The 22,430-nt window shown below is 40.9% G+C and overlaps 1 protein-coding gene across 3 annotated transcripts in view; it reads left to right on the top strand.

The window, feature by feature from the left end:
- The window catches only part of ptpn13 (protein tyrosine phosphatase non-receptor type 13), a 73,272-nt gene that overhangs the window by 47,207 nt on the left and 3,635 nt on the right, over window positions 1–22,430 (top strand). Inside the window, exons 18-41 of one of the 3 annotated variants that reach the window (XM_053477971.1) lie at window positions 1,564–1,882; window positions 2,129–2,238; window positions 2,433–2,492; window positions 2,777–2,866; window positions 3,293–3,400; window positions 3,738–3,869; window positions 4,061–4,380; window positions 7,414–7,533; window positions 10,637–10,730; window positions 11,058–11,143; window positions 11,911–12,064; window positions 12,200–12,414; window positions 12,603–12,701; window positions 13,265–13,563; window positions 15,730–15,880; window positions 16,002–16,157; window positions 16,275–16,446; window positions 18,323–18,533; window positions 18,938–19,032; window positions 19,725–19,774; window positions 21,108–21,263; window positions 21,538–21,697; window positions 21,824–21,913; window positions 22,128–22,222. In XM_053477971.1, coding sequence (XP_053333946.1) covers window positions 1,564–1,882; window positions 2,129–2,238; window positions 2,433–2,492; window positions 2,777–2,866; window positions 3,293–3,400; window positions 3,738–3,869; window positions 4,061–4,380; window positions 7,414–7,533; window positions 10,637–10,730; window positions 11,058–11,143; window positions 11,911–12,064; window positions 12,200–12,414; window positions 12,603–12,701; window positions 13,265–13,563; window positions 15,730–15,880; window positions 16,002–16,157; window positions 16,275–16,446; window positions 18,323–18,533; window positions 18,938–19,032; window positions 19,725–19,774; window positions 21,108–21,263; window positions 21,538–21,697; window positions 21,824–21,913; window positions 22,128–22,222 — 3,542 coding nt within the window. Of the gene's footprint in view, window positions 1–1,563; window positions 1,892–2,128; window positions 2,239–2,432; window positions 2,493–2,776; window positions 2,867–3,292; window positions 3,401–3,737; window positions 3,870–4,060; window positions 4,381–7,413; window positions 7,534–10,636; window positions 10,731–11,057; window positions 11,144–11,910; window positions 12,065–12,199; window positions 12,415–12,602; window positions 12,702–13,264; window positions 13,564–15,729; window positions 15,881–16,001; window positions 16,158–16,274; window positions 16,447–18,322; window positions 18,534–18,937; window positions 19,033–19,724; window positions 19,775–21,107; window positions 21,264–21,537; window positions 21,698–21,823; window positions 21,914–22,127; window positions 22,223–22,430 lie in introns of all 3 variants that reach the window. The other 2 variants (XM_053477970.1, XM_053477972.1) reach the window with 2 other exon arrangements.

Raw genomic sequence — 22,430 nt, 5'->3', positions numbered from 1 at the left:
GGTCGGCCCCGCAGTCGTCCACTCGTCCCCGCGGTCGGCCCCGCGGTCGGCCCCGCAGTCGTCCACTCGTCCCCGCGGTCGGCCCCGCGGTCGGCCCCGCAGTCGTCCACTCGTCCCCGCGGTCGGCCCCGCGGTCGGCCCCGCAGTCGTCCGGTCGGCCCCGCGGTCGGCCCCGCAGTCGTCCACTCGTCCCCGCGGTCGGCCCCGCAGTCGTCCACTCGCCCCCGCGGTCGGCCCCGCAGCCGTCCACTCGCCCCCGCGGTCGGCCCCGCAGCCGTCCACTCGCCCCCGCGGTCGGCCCCGCAGCCGTCCACTCGCCCCCGCGGTCGGCCCCGCAGCCGTCCACTCGTCCCCGCGGTCGGCCCCGCAGTCGTCCACTCGTCCCCGCGGTCGGCCCCGCAGCCGTCCACTCGTCCCCGCGGTCGGCCCCGCAGTCGTCCACTCGTCCACTCGGTCGTTTACTCGTCCACTCGGTCGTCCACTCGTCCCCGCGGTCGGCCCCGCAGTCGTCCACTCGTCCCCGCGGTCGGCCCCGCAGTCGTCCACTCGTCCCCGCGGTCGGCCCCGCAGTCGTCCACTCGTCCCCGCGGTCGGCCCCGCAGTCGTCCACTCGTCCCCGCGGTCGGCCCCGCAGTCGTCCACTCGTCCCCGCGGTCGGCCCCGCAGTCGTCCACTCGTCCCCGCGGTCGGCCCCGCAGTCGTCCACTCGTCCCCGCGGTCGGCCCCGCAGTCGTCCACTCGTCCCCGCGGTCGGCCCCGCAGTCGTCCACTCGTCCCCGCGGTCGGCCCCGCAGTCGTCCACTCGTCCCCGCGGTCGGCCCCGCAGTCGTCCACTCGTCCCCGCGGTCGGCCCCGCAGTCGTCCACTCGTCCCCGCGGTCGGCCCCGCAGTCGTCCACTCGTCCCCGCGGTCGGCCCCGCAGTCGTCCACTCGTCCCCGCGGTCGGCCCCGCAGTCGTCCACTCGTCCCCGCAGTCGTCCACTCGTCCCCGCGGTCGGCCCCGCGGTCGGCCCCGCAGTCGTCCGGTCGGCCCCGCGGTCGTCCACAGTCGTCCCCGCGGTCGGCCCCGCAGTCGTCCACTCGTCCCCGCGGTCGGCCCCGCAGTCGTCCACTCGTCCCCGCGGTCGGCCCCGCAGTCGTCCACTCGTCCCCGCGGTCGGCCCCGCAGTCGTCCCCGCGATCGGCCCCGCGGTCGGCCCCGCGGTCGGCCCCGCGGTCGTCCACAGTCGTCCCCGCGGTCGTCCACAGTCGTCCCCGCGGTCGTCCACAGTCGTCCCCGCGGTCGTCCACAGTCGTCCCCGCGGTCGTCCACAGTCATCCACTCGTCCCCGCAGTCGTCCGCTCATCCACTCGTCCCCACATTCGTTTGCTCATCCTTACACTTACTCAGCCATTCCCTCATCCCCAACAATCACACTGTCGCTCACTCACTCATTCCTAAATCTATGGCCAAACAAAACTCAAAATCTTTGTATGTGAGAATGAAAATATATTCATGAGTTGTTGTTTTTCTTATTCTATTCATGCAAAGCAAAAAATCTTTTTTCCCTTCCATCCTTATAGAAAACTCTCCCCTGAACATGCTGCAGTATCCCGTAGGTCCTGACAGTTTAGGCAGGGCTGTTAGCTTGTCCAGCTTAGCAGCTAGTGCTACAATGAGCACCCGCTCCAACCCAGACAGCATAAAGAGGATGTCGAGCTCAGAGGAGCGAGCTTTTCCTTCCTTCAGCACAAACTCCAGCTCCAGGATGAAGAGCCGCTCTCACCACAACCTGGGCGAGCTGCCCGAGTCTCCCAAGCACCAGGAGATGCCGTTCACATCTGTACATCATCGCGCTAGCTCCGATACAGACTCCATAACTGTTCATGGACCGCAGGAGAGGTGGGAAAGGTGGGAAAACCCTTACGGGGCAAATCAGAAAAAAAAATTTATAAAACAGAACAACAAGAATAATAAAACTTTTTGTCTGACATTCAGGTTGTTATATAGAAGTCTTTATAAATTATTATTAGTAGTCGTATTGAGCTCACAGTTTGTAAGTCAGTCCAAACAAATAAAAGAATGAAACTAAATAAAAGCTATTTTAATTAATTTATTTATTTGACAATCTTATTTCCTTTTCCTCAGTGCCTTCAGGTCCATGGGCCGTGCTGATGCCCCGAGCTGGAGCCCGAAACACCTAAAGAAGAGCTCGGACACGTCGTCCTGTGAAGAGAGTGGGACACCGTATGTCGAAGGTCAGCAGCTTGATAAATATGGAATTTCCTTCAGGATCAATAAAGTATCTATTTGTCTTTATAGATTTAAATAATGTATGTAAAGTAGAAACCTTTTGTAACTTTATTTAATAATAAATATTATTCAATTATAAAACATTTAAAGGAAAAGTGTTCCTAATGAGGTGTGTGTGTGTGTGTGTGTGTGCTCACAGGTGTTAGCATGCATGGCTCTGATCTATCCTCGACACCAGCCTCCTCAGTGGGAATAACTGGTACAATTTAACATTAAGTATTATTGTTATTCATGTTTCGTGTGTTATCACTGATCTCATTATTATTATTATTAGAATAAAGAGAAGAAAAGCTATTAGATTTTATCATAAATCTGTATAAAGCTCTCGCACACACTTGATGCGCTTGTTTTTATGAGGGTGGAGGAATAAATATCAATAATATTTTTCATATTTATTAAATGTAAATAAACATGTTTATGCATGTATTTTTTTTGCTTTAGTATTCAGGTCATGTGATTTACTGAAAACTTTTCTCTTTACAGATTCGCTGAAGAAAAACTTGGACATGTTGCCCTCCCCGGAGCGCGAAATTAAAAGCATCAGTCTGAAGAAAGATGTGAAGTATGGCCTGGGTGAGTTACTCGAGTGTGTGGTGCACACACACACGCACGCACACACACAAAGGTAGAAAAAGGAAAGAAAAGTTGTTATAAAACATGCAAATAGAGTGGTCTCCATAGCTGTCACAGTGAGGGAGGTGTGGCCTTTATAGTGGTTGGTCTCAGTGAAGGAGGTGTGGTCACTGTCCCTGTCAGTCATAGTGAAGAAGGTATGGCCTATGAATCTCTCAGTCTTAGTAAAGGAGGCATGGTCACTGTCCCTGTCGGTCACGGTGAAGGTGTGGTCTCTACCTGTAGGCTTTCATGTGATGAAGGAGGTGCGGCCTCTACACCTGTCAGAGATAAATAATAGGTGTTTTACTTATTAAAGATGGTCTTTCAGATATCATGAAAATGTGTGTGTGTGTGTGTGTGTGTGTGTGTTCACACGTACTCCAGGCTTTCAGATCAGTGGAGGAGAAAGTGCAGGTCGAACAGATCTGGGCACCATCATCAGCTCCATCACTCCAGGGGGTCCTGCTGACATCGATCAACGCCTGAAACCAGGTGTGTGTGTGTTCAGGAGCAGATGATACCAAAATATCAGATCAAATCTCTTTCACCTCTTTATACATCACTGCAGACATGAAACAACCTGCTAAAAACACATTCTCTGCACTTATCTTCTCAAAATTCTGAAACTGTTGTGAGAAATGCGAAAGAATCGTCCAACATATTGTCAAGCACCAGCATTAACCACAAGAGGGAGACGACTACAATGAATTTAGCATGTTATAGCTACTAAATAAAACATCTGATGTGGAATATTCCTAGTAACATTCTGTTAACCATTTAAGCGCTGTCTTTCGTTGCTGTTGTTCATGTTTGTGTGTGGAACCTTCAGGTGACCGTCTGCTCAAAGTGAACAGTATCAGTGTTGAAGGTCTTTCTCATGAGGAAACTGTGGAGATCTTGCAGAGTTCTCAAGATGATGTCACACTGCTGGTGTCACAGCCCAAAGAGCGACTGTTTGCAGGTAACGCCTTAATCTTACTGACATCTAACACACATAATCTTACTTACACAAAAAGGTTTTTGCTACCTTGTGCCCACAGATGATTTGGCCGCAGCAAAATAGTTTTGATGAGCTAAAATCGATCAAATAAATTAAATGTGCTGGTTTTCTGATCTGAACATTAAATCTGTCTCTCTCTCTCTCTCTCCTAGACTCTCCTTCAGATCTCTCTCACTACAAAGACAAGTCGGGACAGGAAATGGACGTGGATTCTTCCTCCGAAGAGCTGGCTCATACCTTCCCCCTAGTCCCCGGTAAGACCGTAGCAGGAAGCTTCCCACAGACACAACTCAACGGCGTGTACCAGAAAGATGAAAGCGGGGCTGAGTCCACCCCTCCGGCGCTGCCCCCCAAAACCAGGAAGTCGAAAAGCCCTGAAGCCCCAAGAGAACCAGAAGTCTCAGACAGAGGAGACTCGGATATGGACGAGGACACACACTCGAGTAACCAGGACAAACAAAAGTCCATGAAGGTAGTGTCTGAGATCGTAGTGATTTGATTGATTGGTTGTAGAGCGATTTACTGTTTGTTGTAGCTTGATTATTTTTATCCTGTGTTTGTATTTTGTATTTCATGTTTTCAATAAATTCTCAACAGCTTGAAACGATGTGAAGGATGAGTCTGAGGAAATTAAATCCTGATAAAAATGTTTATCTAATTTTAGAATTTTATTTGGTTTTGCTGGAGGCTGGCTTTATTTGTACAGTCCTTCAAGTCTTTGGTTTTAAACAAGTAAATGAAATCTTAAAAAATCAAAAGCACTTACTTTAGTTAAACAGAAATACTAAGCCAGTAAAATACTTTTCTATTGTTCTATTTTCTATTATTTAAAAAAACTGTAAGCACACACTTACCGTTTTGAAAGAATATCGTAACTTAAAACTAGTGCAATTTTTTACTTTTCCTCAAAAACAAACTAACTAAACCATTGACTTAACTAGATTTTCGCTTAAACTGCAAGGCTGACGAAGCTAACAAGACATTTAAAGCTTGTATCCGCTAATTTAGCGCTGTGCACCCTGCATTGACTTAAAACAACTTTGTGAATTTGTTAAATGCCTCAAGGAGGAACAATCGTCATCTTGGTTTTTTGATTCTAGCACTGTTCCGAGGTGATCAGGAAGTCTGGAAACGGAGCACAGGCTAACTACTTACTAAGGCAAAACAAAGCTAGCTAGTAAATGTCTGTTGTCTTTAATGTGCATATATAAATAGCAAGAGTAGAAACGGCAAGGTGAAGTTGTATGAAATCTAATTTTTTTTTTTGTCAGGTGTCAGTTTTTACTATACTAAGAGAAAAAAAATGTGTAAATAACTTTTTGTAGAATAAAACTGTTGTCGAACACGTTTCTCCCAGTTTATGCTCATATTGTGGGAGGAGGCGTAGTCTAAAGTTATGGGAGTCCCAAATAAATATGTATATTTTAATTTCTATACTTGTTTTAAACCTTTAAATGTTATGTACAACTTTTGGGCGTTTTATTGAACAGAGTGAGTGATTTAGGTACACGCTTAGGTTTGCACAGCGCTAAACTAGTGGCTATAAACCTAATTGTTGGCTATGCTAGCGTCGTAGCTCAGGTGTTAAAACAAAAGAAATGTCCAAGGCCGGACACGCCTTGCTTAATTAAAAGAGGAGTCAACGATTCCAATCTAATCCACTTTTTTGTCCATTTCAGCAAATACCTCTATTCGGTCTGCTAGCTGTCCCTTCTGTATGTAGGCTGAAAACACAGTTTGTACACAGTGCTGGCTCTTTAAACGGGGGAAAAAAAATGAAAAAGGAAAAGTGAAAAAGTGGTGCGTACCGATCCACACAACGTCGGTCAAGTCAGTCAGCAAGAGTTTGATGATATGTTACATGTTTATTTACTCTGATGTTATTGTCACTGGCATGGCATGGATGACTGATAGGGGCGGGACTTTTGAAGGAAATCTTGAAGGGATGGGTGTTTTTTTTGTTCAAATATCAACAAACTTTCTCCAGAATCGGTGACTCTTCTTGTAATTACAGTACATCTGTTTCCCAAATTATTCCATTAAAGTTAGTAATGTAATGAAAAGTTATGTAAACTCTTTGTACAACCTATAAAAATACAAGTATAAGTAAATAGAAGTTATTGTAAATACAGCGGAACCTTGGATTACGAACATAATTTGTTCCGGGAGCGTGCTCGTTTTCCAAATCACTTGTAAACCAAATTAAATTTTCCCATAAGAAATAATGGAAACTCAAATTTTGCATTCTACGGCCTAAAAAAATAAATACATTAAAATAATTAAGACAAAATATAAAGTAAAAAATAAAACAAATTAACCTGCACTTTACCTTTAAAAAAAGTAAAAATAAATCCCTACAGATAAGTGTTTCGGTTTGTGCATGCAGGCGGTGTGTGTGTGTCTCCAGTCACAAAAAAAAAAAAAAAAGAACTGTTATTTTATCTTTGAAATGAATCGCGACAGCGTTTCTGTGTAAGGCAGAGAGTGTGTGTCTGTATGTGTGTGAAGCCAGGAGGAGGAGGGGTGGATGGTTGGCTGTAAAGGCGATTTTGTGTGTGCGTGCGTGCGTGCGTGCGTGCGTGCGTGCGTGCGTGCGTGCGTGCGTGCGTATACACACGCACGCGCGCACACACACACACACTCTCGCCTTTACAGCCCCCCCACTACCCCCTCCTCCTACCGGCTTCCCACACACACTTTTTTTGCCATACACAGAAACTCCACTCTGTCGCGATTCTTTTTAAAGTTAAACTGAAACACGACGGGCTGATGCAGAGAGAAAAAATGGATCTTTACGATCTAATGAGACTTGATTTTGCTTTATACGCACGCACACACGTGCGCTGTACAAACACGCTTACAAACGCAAAATAAAATATGTTTCACACACACATGTGGTCACAGTGTTATAGTGAACAGTACATGCATGCACTGATGTTGATTATACCAGTAAGAGACGAGCACTAAGACCCAGCAGGGGAGATGATTACCTACAATTCCGCAGCGCAAGAGAGAGAAAAAATGTTGGCTCAGTTGTGGTGACGTGACGCTCGGCGTCAAAACGAAAAGCGCATGCGTGATACGTGATACTCGGTGCTCGTGAACCAAGACAATGCTCGTTTTTCAAATCTAAATTTATTTTTAATCTTTCCTCGTTTTGCGGAACACTCGTAAACCGCGTTACTCGTAATCCAAGGTTCCACTGTATAATAATATACTCTATATAAGATCAGATTTTACTTAGGGATTTCCAGAAATATTTCACCTCCACTACTTTCAACTAACTTCCTGTTTTGACCTTGAATTGCATTTTTGAATGTTAATGCAATCCATGAACGCATGATGCGCATTAGCACAAGGCACGAAGCTTGACAGCCTTAACCCTGTAACTTCTGACCTCTCACAAGCCCTGCATGTCTTTTCCTACACTATGCCACTTGCGTGTGCGTCTGTGTGTGCGTCTGTGTGTGCATGTATTATTTACGCACCTCTTCTCTGTTTGCAGGATGACTCAGTCATGGACGGTTTAAGTGGTAATGGCCCAGCAGTCAATAGTCTCCAGCCCGGAGATCTATTTGACGTTGAGCTGTCCAAAATAGACAGCAGTCTGGGCATTAGTGTCACGGTACTGTTCGGAAAGGTTTTCATTCTCTTTATTTCTTCCTTTTTCCCCGCTTTGTTGGTTGACTTATTGCTGTGTGTGTGTGTTTTGCTGCTGTGTTTCCCCCTCCTTCCATAGCCCGTGCTGCCTTTTTTGAAGCTCCACGCTTGGCTTCGGTTGTGGGGAATGTAGTGGCTCTCTTGGCATTTGCATGCAGGTTTTTCCAAGTGTTTGAAACTCCATCTCACTTTGCGACCGGTAAAATCGAAGCACATTACAAAACACCATGCCAGTACAACTGGACGAATCTGATCCTCAGCATTTTGCTCCCACTCTTATTTAACACACCTGGTTCTAACATTCAGTTATTTTATCAGATTTAATTAACTGGTGCTTATTTAGCCATTATGAAAAATGTCCCAAACACTAAAACTCACTGATACAGATCTCACAGGCATTTTTTTCCCCAACAAAATGCTAATGTGGTACTTGGTATTACTCATGATGCACTATTGTATCCTGTTAAGATAATTCCGTAATTCGGGCTTTCAACATAGGAAAATGTGAAGATGAACACACAATGTGCTTGTTTAAGGTGGCAAAAACACCGTTGCTAGGCAACAGGGAAACATGGACGCCAAGCATAACATGACAAATGATGTGCAAGGTTTAGCTACTGTAGCCAGCAAGTGGTGGCAACAGTTATCGTTTATATGGATTTAAAAAGCGTATGTACTTAAAAAAAATAAAATAAATAAAAAATAATATATATATATATATATATATATATATATATATATATATATATATTTTACCTCAAGTGTTGAGCATAAGCTTTTTATCTATTATTTAGACACATTTTTCTCACACATACAAACTTTGTTAAAAGCGCTATATAAATAAAATTGAATTGAATAAGCTAGTTAAATACTTAAGCATGATCCTTAACTGCAGGAGCTAGCAAGCAGCCATTAGCTCTAATATAAAAACAAGAACATCAACATTTCACACAGATGTGGTGTCCATTAATAAAAATACATATTATAACTAAAATTACACAGTAAATCCACTAAAATTGACGGCTCCTGGCTGGAATGACTTTTCACTGATATGAGCGCAGGCTAGCTAATTAGTCCGAGGATAATGTTAAGATTTACCTCAGGTGTGGTGTTAAATTGCTAAGAAAATATGCCATGTGACTCAAATTCTTCAGTAATTGCCTAATAATCATGCTAGTGCTTTAAGTAAACCTAAACAGACAGCATAGGCTAGCTAATTACTGAGGCATGATATTTAGCTAGCTTGCTATTAGCCATTGTCTTTTATATGAACAAGAAAGACAAAATAACCTCATTAACTTCAAATATTTTTTTAAGAACTTCAACATTTCACACAGATGTGGTGTTAAATTATTAAGAAAAGACCTAGAATGAGTAAAATCACACAGTAAATACACTTGTGTTTGTTTTAGAGTCATTAGCTAGCCTGTGCTCCCTGTCTGTTGCTAGATGTGTGGGTAAATACAGACAGGGAGCACAGGCTAGCTAATGACTCTGAGGAATGTAAAAATGAGACATTTGCTTTAGTTTGGTTAAGATGTTGTGTTAAATTGAAAGAAAAATAGTTGCTTATAAATAAAAATACCACATAAACACTTAGCAATGTTAAATAGCTAATAGCTAATGTGTGGATTTTACATAGTATGTACAGAAAAGGGAGAGTGAAAGTGATAAGACAAAGTTATGAAGGATATCAACGTTTCTCAGAGATGTATTAATAAGTAATGGGGGAAAAAACATACATTGGCAACTCGGCATACAAATTTAATCCGTTCTGGAGGCAAGTTCTTAAGGACGAAATTCCGTATTATAAAACATTTTGCCATAGAAAACAATGTAAATGCAGATTATCCATTCCAGCCACCGAAAAAAAACTATATGCAACACTAATCATATTTTTGCCAATAAAAATAATTTTTAAAAAGTTTAGTAAAGGCATGTAAATTAAGTAAAGACTAAATATGTGAACTCTTAAACACGACTGACTTTTCACTGATTATAAACAAGTTCCCAGACGTACATGCGACTTAGCCGGCGTTCAGTTCAGCTCTGCCCAGTTTGTTCCCTTGCTTTGTATGACGTTGCAAATTTCTGTTTTTGAGGCATAAATTTGAGAAGCGATGCGTTTGTTTGCCGATGTACCACTGTATGTGTATGACTGGAATTATACTGTAGTTACAATTAATATTAGTGCCTAAATTAGGTCTTCACTAGGGATTTTAGTTTTGAGTATGTTTGTGTAATGAAGATACCTTTCGCAGTGACGGATTGTTTAGCATCATTAAGCCCTCAGTCATATTTTAGCCGCTTTTTAAGAGCTGATAGATAAATGAATAGCTAGCAAAAAAAGAGAGCACAGAACTCCAATACATCTCTTTTCTAAAATCATCCTTTTTCTTATCAGTATTTGCTTTTTATAATAAATTCCGTCACAAGGTCATATATCGGATATTAACATTTATGATAATCGGCTCTTGGGATAAAGGCGCTCTTAATTAGCGCTCGGTTATCAGGCGTGTTAGATAAGGATCGGACCTGAAATGTCAAGGTGTTTATCCTGAACCAGCATCACAGCCCATGTCTTACAGTTTACACTATGTCATTACTGTTTTTAAAAGAAGGTATTGCTAAGTGGTAATGGTACTGGATTTCATTAGAGGTTCACTTTCTCCCAGCTTGCTGCTGTGTGATCTTTATCTCGGTGTGGTTTTTATGTGGCTTGTGTTACTCTTCAATCTGAATCAGTTCTGGGAAATAATCATAATTTTCCCTTCATTCTGATAGCAAGAAAGATATTCGCTATGATATTGACAAGTTAATAAATAAGATGTTTTGATTTAGATGTTGATCCACATAATGAAATGAAATAAAATCTATATAATTTTTAATAATAGACCTCGCTTTTGGTTAAATGTGTAACGAAGCCTGACTTTAACAGCTGCCCAGTAGAAAGAACTCAAATTCTTTCAAGCAAAAACCCTGACTAGCAAAACCTACATAGACTAGATTAGAGAGTGAGACGGAGCCATCTTGCAGAAGTGTGTTAACGGATGTGTTGCGTGGCGCAGGGCGGCTCCAATACCACATTGAGGCATGGCGGGATCTACGTCAAAGGGATCGTTCCTATAGGAGCAGCCGACCTAGATGGAAGAATCAAGAAAGGTAAAGAATTACAGTCAGCATTAAAGTAGTTGCGATTGTATTATTATTTTTTTTTTTAATAAGAATTTACACCAGATTTATACACACAATGCATCTTTATGCATAATTCATATACCCTGACATGTTCCTTACATATTTATATATTCACCTTTGATCTGTAGCAGGTTATGTTTCTATTTATTTCAGAATAAATATACTTAGAATTCTTTATATGGACATGGAAAAGACTTTGTGGACCTAATATTAAAATGTATAAGGCTGTAATGTGTGCATTGTTTTTACTTTAAAAAGGTGTGTGTGGCTGTGTGTGTTTGTGTGTGAATTTAGGAGACCGTGTGGTGGCTGTGAATGGGAAGAGTCTGGAAGGAGCCACTCATAAGGAGGCAGTGGAGGCTCTTAGAGATACGGGACAGGTGAGGAATGTTCTAGAGCCAACTGTTTTTATTAACTACATTAGGCATTTAATACCTAATTATGATGAATAATAACACACGGCTTTTTATTTCCAGGGTTCACTTTTATTAGTTTTTTCAAATCATAAATATTTAATTATAAATATAATATTTATAAAGACCTTTTGCAGCCCACTTGCTGTACCGTCGCTTTGTTACTTTACTGATTTATTATGTGGAAATATTGTAATGTAAGGAATTACAGACTTGTAATATCTTATGAATTGGCAACATGTCACTTTTTTACGGTTTATTGTTAGGGCTGGGGAGCAGTTTGTTCCTGTTTTTACATTATAGCAGCTATAGAGTTCCCTCCTCGACGTGCACGCACAAAAGCCGATACTGTAATTTCACTTTAAAAAAAAAAAGGAAAGGTAAAGACACCTATTATTAGTGTTACAGTACATGGAGCATCCGCCGTACAAGTAATAATAAAAACTATAACAAATATATTATATATAATATAAGCTGTTCTATTGTATAAGAAAATGCAGACCTTTTGACCAATCAGATTCGGGCATTTAATTGCGCTGTTATAAAGAGCAGTATCTGTCTAACCACTGTCTTGTGAGCACTAATATTTAATTTTAATATAATTTCACAAAAGTTATTTGTAAATTGGTTGATTTTTTTATTTAGCAATTAGACAGATCCCTTTAGTGTGCTTTTATTTATTCTTTTCTTTCTTTGTCTTTCTTTCCTTTTCATTTACACCCACACCCCTTTAGCTGGTCCATCTGTTGTTGGAGAGAGGGCAGTTCCCGGAGGACAGAGTTCATGCTCCTCTCACTCCTCAGGGTACTTCATTGGTTCAAGACAGCAAATCTCAACCTCGGAGTGTTGCGAGAAAACCCCAGCCAGAGTACAGCTTCATTACCCCAGGTATACTTATTCATCACGTTAGCCCCAATCGTCTATCTCTAAACAGTTCTTGCTATGGTTACGTCTTGACGTGGCTTATTGCAGTCTCAGTGGTTTTAATTAAATTTATAATAATGGAATTTATTCCTCCTGTAGATAACGTGTTTGAAGTGAACTTGCTGAAGAACACCTCTGGTCTCGGGTTCAGCTTCAGCCGGGAGGAGAACGTTCCGGATGAGCCGCTCTGTACCAGCATGGTCCGGGTAAAGAAGCTGTTCCCTGGACAGCCGGCTGCCGAGAGCGGTCTGATCCAAGTCGGAGACGTCATCCTGCGTGTCAATCAGACGCCACTCAAAGGGCTCACGCAGCATGTACGTTATGCCATATTTAACTCATATAAGTTGTTTACTATGTGTTAGTTTGACCACCAGGTGGCACTGCACCTAAATATATTTGAATGTAGTCAAAATCACACCATCTATCAGGGCTTGATCACAAAGCTTTGTGCTTTTTTTTTTCTGGATTTTCATATAATCTCTAACACGAGTGTCTGTTTCAGGAGGTGATATCGGCTTTAAGAGGGACAGGTCAGGACGTGACGTTAAGGCTGTGCAGGCCCGAAGCTGGAGTTCTTCCTGACGTGGATTCCTCTAACCAAGTACACAAAATAGCATCCTTATACACTGGGTTTAATAATTAAAACAAATTCTATCTAATGTGAAACAATATAAATCAGCCTGTTATGTTGGTTTGACTTATTCATGCTAATATACATTCCATATACACCATGGCTTAAGATGTATTTTGGTAGACTAAATGTGATTGGATGCAACTTGTCATTTTCTTCTTTTAGATGTTTTCATGACATTATTAACATTATCAAATATTTGTTAATGCCTGTGTGTAATAAATAGATGGCTGAATATATAATCAATTTTAAACGACAATATTATTCAGTATTTAAAGTTGCAGTAATTGTTTGATAATAATGTGGTTCGTTACTGATCATGTAAGGTTTAAATGTTGCTTAAATGGGAATTTTTGCAAATTCAGGAGGGACAAGTTGGATGCTGCTAGCTAATTAACTGGGTGTGAACATGACTTGCTTATGTGAATGCTTATGTTACAAAAGATGGAATCTTTTTGAGAAAAATATAATTTGGTAATTGATGCCATTGATATTTTTTAAACATGCTTAACATTTGTGTTTTCATCCCCCAGACCCCCACACCATCCCCTCGTAAAGAACCTCCTCCGAAGCCAAAACTTGCCCCGAAACCGATGTCTTCCACAGAGGATGAGAGACAGAATTCCTTGGCCATGGTAGAACAGGCTCTGGAGAGGATGCTGATGAAGTCGCCAAGCCGCAGAGACAGCTACAGTGACAGTACTGATGATGATGAGAATGAAGAGGGACTCGGTTCACGAGGTCCAAAGTCCACTTGGGAGGTGGACGAGACCATCCGCTCTGCGTACACCAAAGCCAGCCAGCCTCCTGACAGGGCAGAGGCCAGCCGGAGGTCAGGGACGGATTTCTTTCCGGAATTTTTGCCTTAAGAAGCTTTGTTCATGCTTAAATATGTATTCATTATGTATTTATTAAATTGTAAGTGTTTAAGAATAACTAACGTTTATAAGTTCATGAACCGATGGGTAATTGAAAAAAAAAATGTTAGGTAAATTAATGTCAGTAAATCGGTTTATAAATTATTATGTTAGCTTATATTAACTTAATTAACATGTTAATAATGTTGCGAGTATATTTTTAAGTTGTAACATTAATTTAGCTAGCTAGTATGTTGGTAAATTAGTATTTTAGTATGCATGCAGGTAAGATTTTGTAGCTTGTAAGTTAGTAACAGAAACTGGACTGAAGGTCATCAAGTTGGCACTTTAGAAGATTATGCAAAATTTTGTAATTATGCAAAAATTTGGTACACAAATGTGAGTTGGTTTTACAGTATTACATCAGTACATGCGCATGTTAGAAAATTAACTCGCTGTAGGTTTGTCACATTGTTAGATTGAGCAATTAGTGAGCTGCAAAGAAGTTAGTAAGTTTCATAGAATTTATCTAGTTAGTCATTTTACTTGTCAGTAAAGTAGTAAATTTTTAACATGTACTTTAGTAGTTCTGACAGTAAATTAAAAATGTGGTACATCCGTGTTAGTAAGTAGATAGATTAGTAAATTTCTAAGGGGACCAGTTTGCAACATTAATTTTGTTAAGTACAAAGCAAGTTAGGAAATAAGTATGATAGCACACTAATTAGTGTCTTATCAGTTTATCAGTGTGATAAAGATAATTTATTAAGCTACAAAGTTGCTAAATGTTTTTGTAGAGGAAAAAAGGTGGTTAGTATATTAGCCATTAATGTCAGAGTAATCATTGCCAAAAATGTTTTTTCATGTATTACATTTTTTAAAAATGTTTTTTAATAGCAGAGTGAGCTTTGCAATTCCATGTTAATAATGCAACCAGTAATCTTGTAACCAGTTTATCTATATTAAATATACTAGTATAAGTGTAATCATTTTACATTACATTAGTGCAACTTTTGTAAAATTGTGTTGTTGCAAAAAACTTTATATATTTGACTCGTATATTGGGTGCGTATGTATATGCACACAAACACACCAAATATGGGTCAAATACATACTAATTATGTGTATATACTGTACACATACTTATACACAAAGGTACAGTAGTCCTCAACTTACGAACATTTGAGTTACGAATTTCTGAAGATTCTAGCTCACGTGTATTGTCCAAAAAATAGACATCCAGTCCAATACAGTGGAAAATAGCTGACAAAATGGCACCCGGAATTCCCCTCGTAATTTTAATACGCAAAAACAATTCAGTTTTCGTGTGTGCGCATGTGTGAAAGTCGTCCTATACAAAGCCTCCTCCTCCTGTTAGGAGTTTTTTTTTTAAGGTAAAGTGCACGTTAATTCATTTTATTTTTACTTTATATTTTCTATTGATAATTTTCATATGAATATTTTTGGGTTGGTAAACGAATCATTGGTGTTTCCATTACTCCCTATGGTGAAATTTGCTTCGAGACAAAATACTGTCCATGATTTGATGATTTAATGGCTCAGAGAGAAAATTTCACTGTGAGAATCATTTCAATCCTTAGACATGGTTACAGTTTTTGGCCACATGATGGTGTGGGAATTGTTGGGAATCAGTGTTACTGATTTTGTCCAGTGGCTTGATATGCCTATATTTGTGTCAAAGGCGTATAAGACTCATTTTGTCAGACTTATGAACAAATCCGGCTTACAAACATGCTCCTGGAATGGACCTCGTTTGTAAGTAGGGGAAAACTTGTGTGTATGTATGTATGTGTGTGTATATATATACATTGATGGAAAGGTATGTAGTAAGATTATAGCCGTGGATGAGAGAGTAATTTAATCTTGGACAATAAGTCGGGAAGTAGATGTAAAACATGATGTGTTCTGTACGTTGTTCTGTAAGCTCCTATGTATACTTATTTTTTTTACTTGGAGTAGAATAAAAAACATATTGCATTGAAGGCTTCTTAAAAATCTAACTGTTCATTCAGTTTGTGGTTTCTTTTTTTGAACAGTTGTCTCAAGTTCAAAATTATTCCCATCTCTCTGTTCACTGCTCTCTCTCTCTCTCTCTCTCTCTCTCTCTCTTTCATTCTCAGGCCTCCTCCCTCGTCCCCTATTCTCTCGTCTCCAGCTCTTCCTGAAGCAGGCATGCTAAACCTCAGTTCTCACTCTTTGACCCCTGCACTTCCCACCCCCCTCAACTTCACACTTCCAGAGCAAAGTCCAGAAGTAGATGACTTCCTGCCTGTAAGCTTGCCTTCTGCTGCTCGTCTTTATATCTATAGATGCTGAATGTGTTTTCATGGTTCAAAGTTTATGGTCCAGGTCCAGAAAGATATTTGATCGGTTGACTGTATTACTAATGTAGGAAGTAGAACTCAAGGTTTCTTTGGTGAAGTCGGACAAAGGAAGCTTGGGCTTTACGCTGACCAAAGGGAACGACAACAACTGTTACATCCATGACATCATCCAAGATCCTGCAAAAGGCGACGGCAGACTCCACCCTGGCGATCGCATGATAATGGTAAGAAACAAAATGAAATAAAAGCAAAAAAACATTCATTTTTGACTTTATTGATATGACGTAGTACCACTTTGTCTATATTTCTGCTTTTTATCCCACTTCTCTCTCTCTTCACAGGTAAATAACAATGATGTTTCAGGTATGAGTCACACTGAAGTGGTAAACATCGTCCGAGCTGCACCGCGGGTGGTCGATCTGGTCGTAGGACGAATCCTGGATGCCCCTAAACCACCAATAGATGCCCACCTTCTGCCCGACATCACCTTCCAGTGCCCCACCGACTCACTGGGTAAAAACATCAATTACAAATTTAAACACTTCTCTCTCTCAAATCTCAACATGTGGATAATAATTATAAAATACAATTTCACAATAGTGTGATATAAACTATGGTTATTATATCATTTAAAGGAAATCATACCATGCTCAAGTCTATAATTTCCTGAGTTGTGTCTAATAACCTTTAACGTAAGCGGAAAGATTGACACACACACACACACACACACACACATGCTGGTAGAGCACGCACACCAAACAAACACCTAAGAAAAAAATAGAAATAAAGGAATAGGTTCCTAATAATAAATTTGTTTTTAAAATATTTAAAATGTCTATGTGGAATGCATTCTGTGTGCGAGAGGAAAGCTGTATAATTGGATATTTATTGAAATGTACCCAAAAAAGTCAATAAATATGTAGTCATTTTAACAGCTAAATGTTATTTTGTCCAAACAAGTATGAGACGGACCCTCCCCCCAAATAAATGTGGTAAAATGTAAAAATAAATAAATAAATAATAATAATAATAATCATTAATCATTCCCAATCCGTTATTGTGTGCGCGCGTGTACGTGTGTGCACGTGTGTGAAAGTCGTCCTACAAGCCCCACCCCACCTCTGTTATTCTTGCTGTTATACCCCTATAATGAACTCCCTCACCTGTGCGGTTTGACTATACGGGGGGCGGCATGCCCTAATCACGTCGCCAAAACTCGCGGTGAATCATGATGAACCGTACTTACAGCCACCGCGCGAAACCACGTAGGTGAGATGGGGGTATTAGTAGGTGAGATGGGGGTATTAGTAGGTGAGATGGGGGTATTAGTAGGTGAGATTGGGGGTATTAGTAGTTAACAGATTTTGGGACAAACTTCACTGAGTGATGATGGTAGAATAATTATAAAGGTCTTGACTAAAACAACATGCATGAGGAATCACAAAGGAGTTTTCATTTTCTGCAATGGAAAAGTACTCGAACTGGTTACTTTTATCACAAAGTAACGCTGTAATGTAACTAATTACTTTTTAAAGACAATAATTTTTTAATCTAATTAGTTACTTTAAAAAGTAACGTCCCCCAACACTATTAGTCACATGACTAAAGCTCAATATAATATTTCAGCACTTACACTCGCTAGGGCTCATTACGATTAAAGTACTTAGTCACATGATTAGGGTTCATTATAATATTTAAGAAGTCACATGACTTAAGCTCATTATAATAGTTCAGTATTAAGTCACATGACTGGGACTCTAATAATGTTTAGCTGTTTTTTAACTTAAAAATGATAATCATTAACACTCATCATTTAATAAAGATTTTAATTTCAGTCTGCTGTCTATCTTGTTCATATTTTTTGTCTAAATAAATGCCACTTAAGACATTCTGCTCCCGTACGTTTTTCCTGTGGCAGTATAACATTCCAGATTTGTTTGTTTTTAAAACTGATGTAAAATTACATTTATTTATTTATTTTTTTAAGAATCATGATTCATCTTAGGATGGATTAAGTTTTTTTTTTTATTATTATTATTTGTTCCATCTCATTTCATTGTACAAGTCATGTCCCCCCCAACACACACAACACACACACACACACACACACACACACACACACACACACACACAAACTGAGTGATCACTATCAGCATAAACAAAACACACCTTTTCAGGCTAAAGGGAGATTATAGGATCTGAGACAACAGGCAAGGACACGCAGAGGCTTCAGGTTTCAGTGTTGACACAGACAGACAGAGGACAGAAAGAGGAGAGAACTGAGCAGATCCATCTCTCTGTCGTTCTGTCTGTCTATCTCTTTCTCTATTGTGCAGCTGTTCATTTAATATTAGTTAATGTCAAAGTTCTGTGTGGAACCTCGGCGCAGGTCTGGTGCTGGACGGAGGCAAGGGCAGCGAGGTCGGTGTCCTGTATGTGAAGGACATCATCCCGGGGTCGGTGGTCTCCACGGACGGAACCCTAAAGAAACTGGACCTCATTCATTACATTAACGGAGCGCCGACGAACGAGCTGACGATCAGCGAGAGCCGAAGACTTCTGCAGCTCAAACCGCAAGAGCTCACTCTCAAAGCCACCAGGTTACACACACACACACACACACACACACACACACACACACACACACACACACACACAGAGTTTTAAAAGTAATTAATTTAAATATGAATTTATATCATGGGAAAATAAATAGACAATTGTTTCTAACTGTTTTTATAGTTTCAGATTCATTTTTAGATTCATTATTGATTATATTATAATATACCTTAAATGTAATTTTTTTATTTTAGATAGTAGAAGAAAACAAAAATCCCATTCTGTAAACAATGTGCATTATTTTTTTATTTTTTACATATAAAATACGTAAATAGTGAAAGTTGTTCAGCTCTGTCTCACACACACACACACACACACACACACACACACACACCTTTATAGCCATGTTCCCGACTGACTCCTGTGTCCGTGTCATGTGCTGATGCAGGGACGGGAAACCTGTGTGTCCTGAGAAGGAGAGAGTCTCGATCCTGAACAACAACAACGTCAGCTCGAAAACCAACACGTCGACAAGTATGAACGGTGAGACCGCTGTTCACTCTGACACCTTCTTTTTTTTTTTTTTTCCACTAACTTTGTTTGCTAAATAATTTAACCAGCATTTATTTCAGGGAGGGAGGGGGAAAGTTTTCAGTTACCGTATTTACTGTATCTAAATATAAGACGTGCGGTCTACAGTTCTGTGTAAACTCGTTCCATTGTGCGCATCACAGTAACGTATTTGGTTTATTATAGGGTTGTTTTTACCGCTTCTTAGTGTCACTTCCTTCTCACGATCATACTGAAACTCCTGGGGTAGCACCTGACACACACAAAAAAAAAACTGGACAATTAATTAAAATTACAACATATGTTGGCTTTTTTAATAGAGAGCATGTGGTCTAGAAAATAGAATAATTAGCTTTGTTTGAGAAAGATGTGAGAATTTCTTTTAAGCAGTACATGACGGTGTTCTCGTCAGTTCTGGATTCTGATTGGCCAGCAGGTGCTTTTGTTAAGAGCTAACTATAAACATGCAAAAAGTTTTTTTTTTTTTGTTAAATTTGCTGTGATACAGGAGGAATAAAAAACTTGCAATACTGCTGTTATAAGAACAAACAATCAAACAGCAGGGGGATGTAATGTTACCACGCCAGAGCTGATTATTTTCCTATAACAGGTTGTTCCAGCTCTGATGAAAGGTGTAGAAATCTTTCTGTTTTTTTTCCCCTCAGGTTATCTTCATAGTAATGATCATGCTTTGGAAGCCATTTGTCCCTCCGAGGTGAGCAGCAAACAATTTAATGTCTAAAAAAAAAAACAGTGAGAAAGCATAGAGGTAACTCTGAGAAATTGCAGCTGTGGAATGGGCCAGGAGTCAAATAGGTCAGGAGTCGAATGGGCTAAATGAGTCAGTAGTCAAATGAGAGGGAAGTCAAATGGCCCAGGAGTCAAATAGGTCGGGAGTCGAATGGGCTAAATGGGTCGGGAGTCAAATGGGTCGGGAGTCAAATGGGTCGGGAGTCAAATGGGTCGGGAGTCAAATGGGTCGGGAGTCAAATGGGTCGGGAGTCGATTAGGCTAAATGGGTCGGGAGTCAAATGGGTCGGGAGTCAAATGGGTCGGGAGTCAAATGGGTCGGGAGTCAAATGGGTCGGGAGTCAAATGGGTCGGGAGTCGATTGCGCCAAATGGATCAGGAGTCAAAAGGTTGGGGGGGTGTTGTGAATGGGTCAGAAGTCAAATAGGTCGGGAGTCACATGGGCCACATGGGTCAGGAGTCAAATAGGTCGGGAGTTACATGGGCCACATGGGTCAGGAGTCAAATGAGAGGGGAGTCGAATGGCTCAGGAGTCAAATAGGTCAGGAGTCGAATGGACTAAATGAATCAGCAGTCAAATGAGAGGAGAGTCACATGGGCCACATGGGTCAGGAGTCAAATAAGAGGGGAGTCGAATGGGCCAAACGGGTCAGGAGTCAAATGGGTCAGACATCACAAGTCCCTGTGGAACTTGTTGGAATAAGAGTTGCATGGTCTAGGGATCAAATGTGCCATGAGGTAAATGGGTCAGGAGTCACATGGGTCAAATTTGCCAAGAGTCACATAGGCCATGAGTCAAATGATGTAAATGGATCAGGAGTCACATGACTCATGAGTTAAATGGGTTAAATGGGCCACATGGATCAGGAATCGAATGGGTAAAATAAGTCAAATGGGTCATGGTGAATCAAGATTTAGGTTAATATGGAGTTGACTAAAATTTTATTATCAAGAATCACAATATTTGCCAAGTTAGCACTTGTTAGCTGGTTTGATAAATCTTGTTAGGTGTATAAATATAAATATGACTAAGAATCAATCCTTACCTGAGGAGTAAATAACCACATGGGTCAGGAATCAGTTAAATTTATAATAGATTAAATCAGTACTCAAACTGCTCACTTTGCAGGTTCCCATTGGTTAACTGGGTAAATAATTTTCTAACCTATTGTTAGTGTAGAAATGGACATAAACACTTTCCGTACTTACGCTCTGAGTTTGAAGTGTGTGAGCACGTGTGTGCCAGGTAGAAACGTCTGTTCCTGACACAGCTCTTCTCTCGTGTCTCCGTCCTGCAGGAGCAGATCATCAAGCTGCAGTTGGAGAAGCCTCCAGGTGGCAGTCTGGGTTTCTCCGTCATCGGAGGGGAGAGGGGCATTTTTGTGAAGTCCGTCACTCCTGGAGGCGCAGCACACACTGACGGCACGTTACAGGTCGGGGATCGTCTGCTTAAAGTGAGTGGAAGCTGCAGTAATCGGACTGCCCGGTTACAAGTGTCTGTTTTTTAAGATTAGATTTTTTGCCTTCAAATAAAAAAAATTAAAAAAAAGTTTCTGCTTGTTTAGACTTGAGTGTCATTCTTTTGTTTGTTTTAAATGTAATTTTGTTTTCAATTATTTCTGTTATTTAACAGATTTGGAATTACGCCAATAAAGATTATAAAAACCAAATGATTATTATTCATTTGTTGGTGTAACCTGGAAGCATTTCGTCTGTGTCTCATTACAGGTAAACGACGAGCTGATGACAGGTGTGTCGCATTCTAAAGCGGTCATGACCATCCGAAAAGCCAAAGGTGTCGTTCACCTGATAGTGTCTCGCCCTCCTGATCAGACTCCCAGCACCTACCTGGGCTTCCTGCCTCTAAGCTCCAGCAACGGAAACACGGGTAACACACACACACAGCATCAGGAGCACCTGTAACCTGTTCTCTTGTGATCTTGAGTGTGTGTGAACAGAGTGTGTGATGTGTAATGATGAGAGCAGCGTTTAATGTTTCTCGTCTGTGTTTTAGACGCGAGTGACGACAGTGGAGTCAAAACAAAACTCGGCAGTTCACCAGAGACACGAAAATCCAAAAGTCCCCCTGACCTTCCACCTATAGGTACACACACACACACACACACTCACACACACACACCAAGCCTAGTTTTGAAGCAGAATCGTGTTTGTTTTTCTTTTCAGCGTTGAAATTGTGCTTAATTATGGGTGAACAGCGTCTGTGATGATGCTGCTTTGAGCTGTAGGAAACAATGTACAATTAAAGTGTGTGTGTGTGTGTGTGTGTGTGTGTGTGTGTGTGTGTGTGTGTGTTGTAGATTATAATACAGGCTCTTTAGAAAAAAGACTAGCAGCTGAGGAGTCTGAAGACACCGACTGTGACGGTTCGTCTCTCCCGGAAGATTCTCCAGAGGTAAAGAACGTAATAAAAAAAAGGCGGAAGAAAATATTTAATAACACTTAACACTCTTACTGTATAAATAGTTTTTAGGTCGGATGTCTAGCCATAATAATCATATCATATATATACTATTTGTGATAAATGATGTCATCATTCCGCCATGTGGATGTTTAAATCCTTCTTTTTTTCCTCATTAAGTCATTTTTGTATACTTGGAAAC

This window comes from Clarias gariepinus, chromosome 19 (genome assembly GCF_024256425.1).
Source record: "Clarias gariepinus isolate MV-2021 ecotype Netherlands chromosome 19, CGAR_prim_01v2, whole genome shotgun sequence".
Taxonomy (NCBI): Eukaryota; Metazoa; Chordata; class Actinopteri; order Siluriformes; family Clariidae; genus Clarias; species Clarias gariepinus.
The sequence above is the reverse complement of the archived record's forward strand: the minus strand, read 5'-3'. Positions and strand labels throughout refer to the sequence as shown.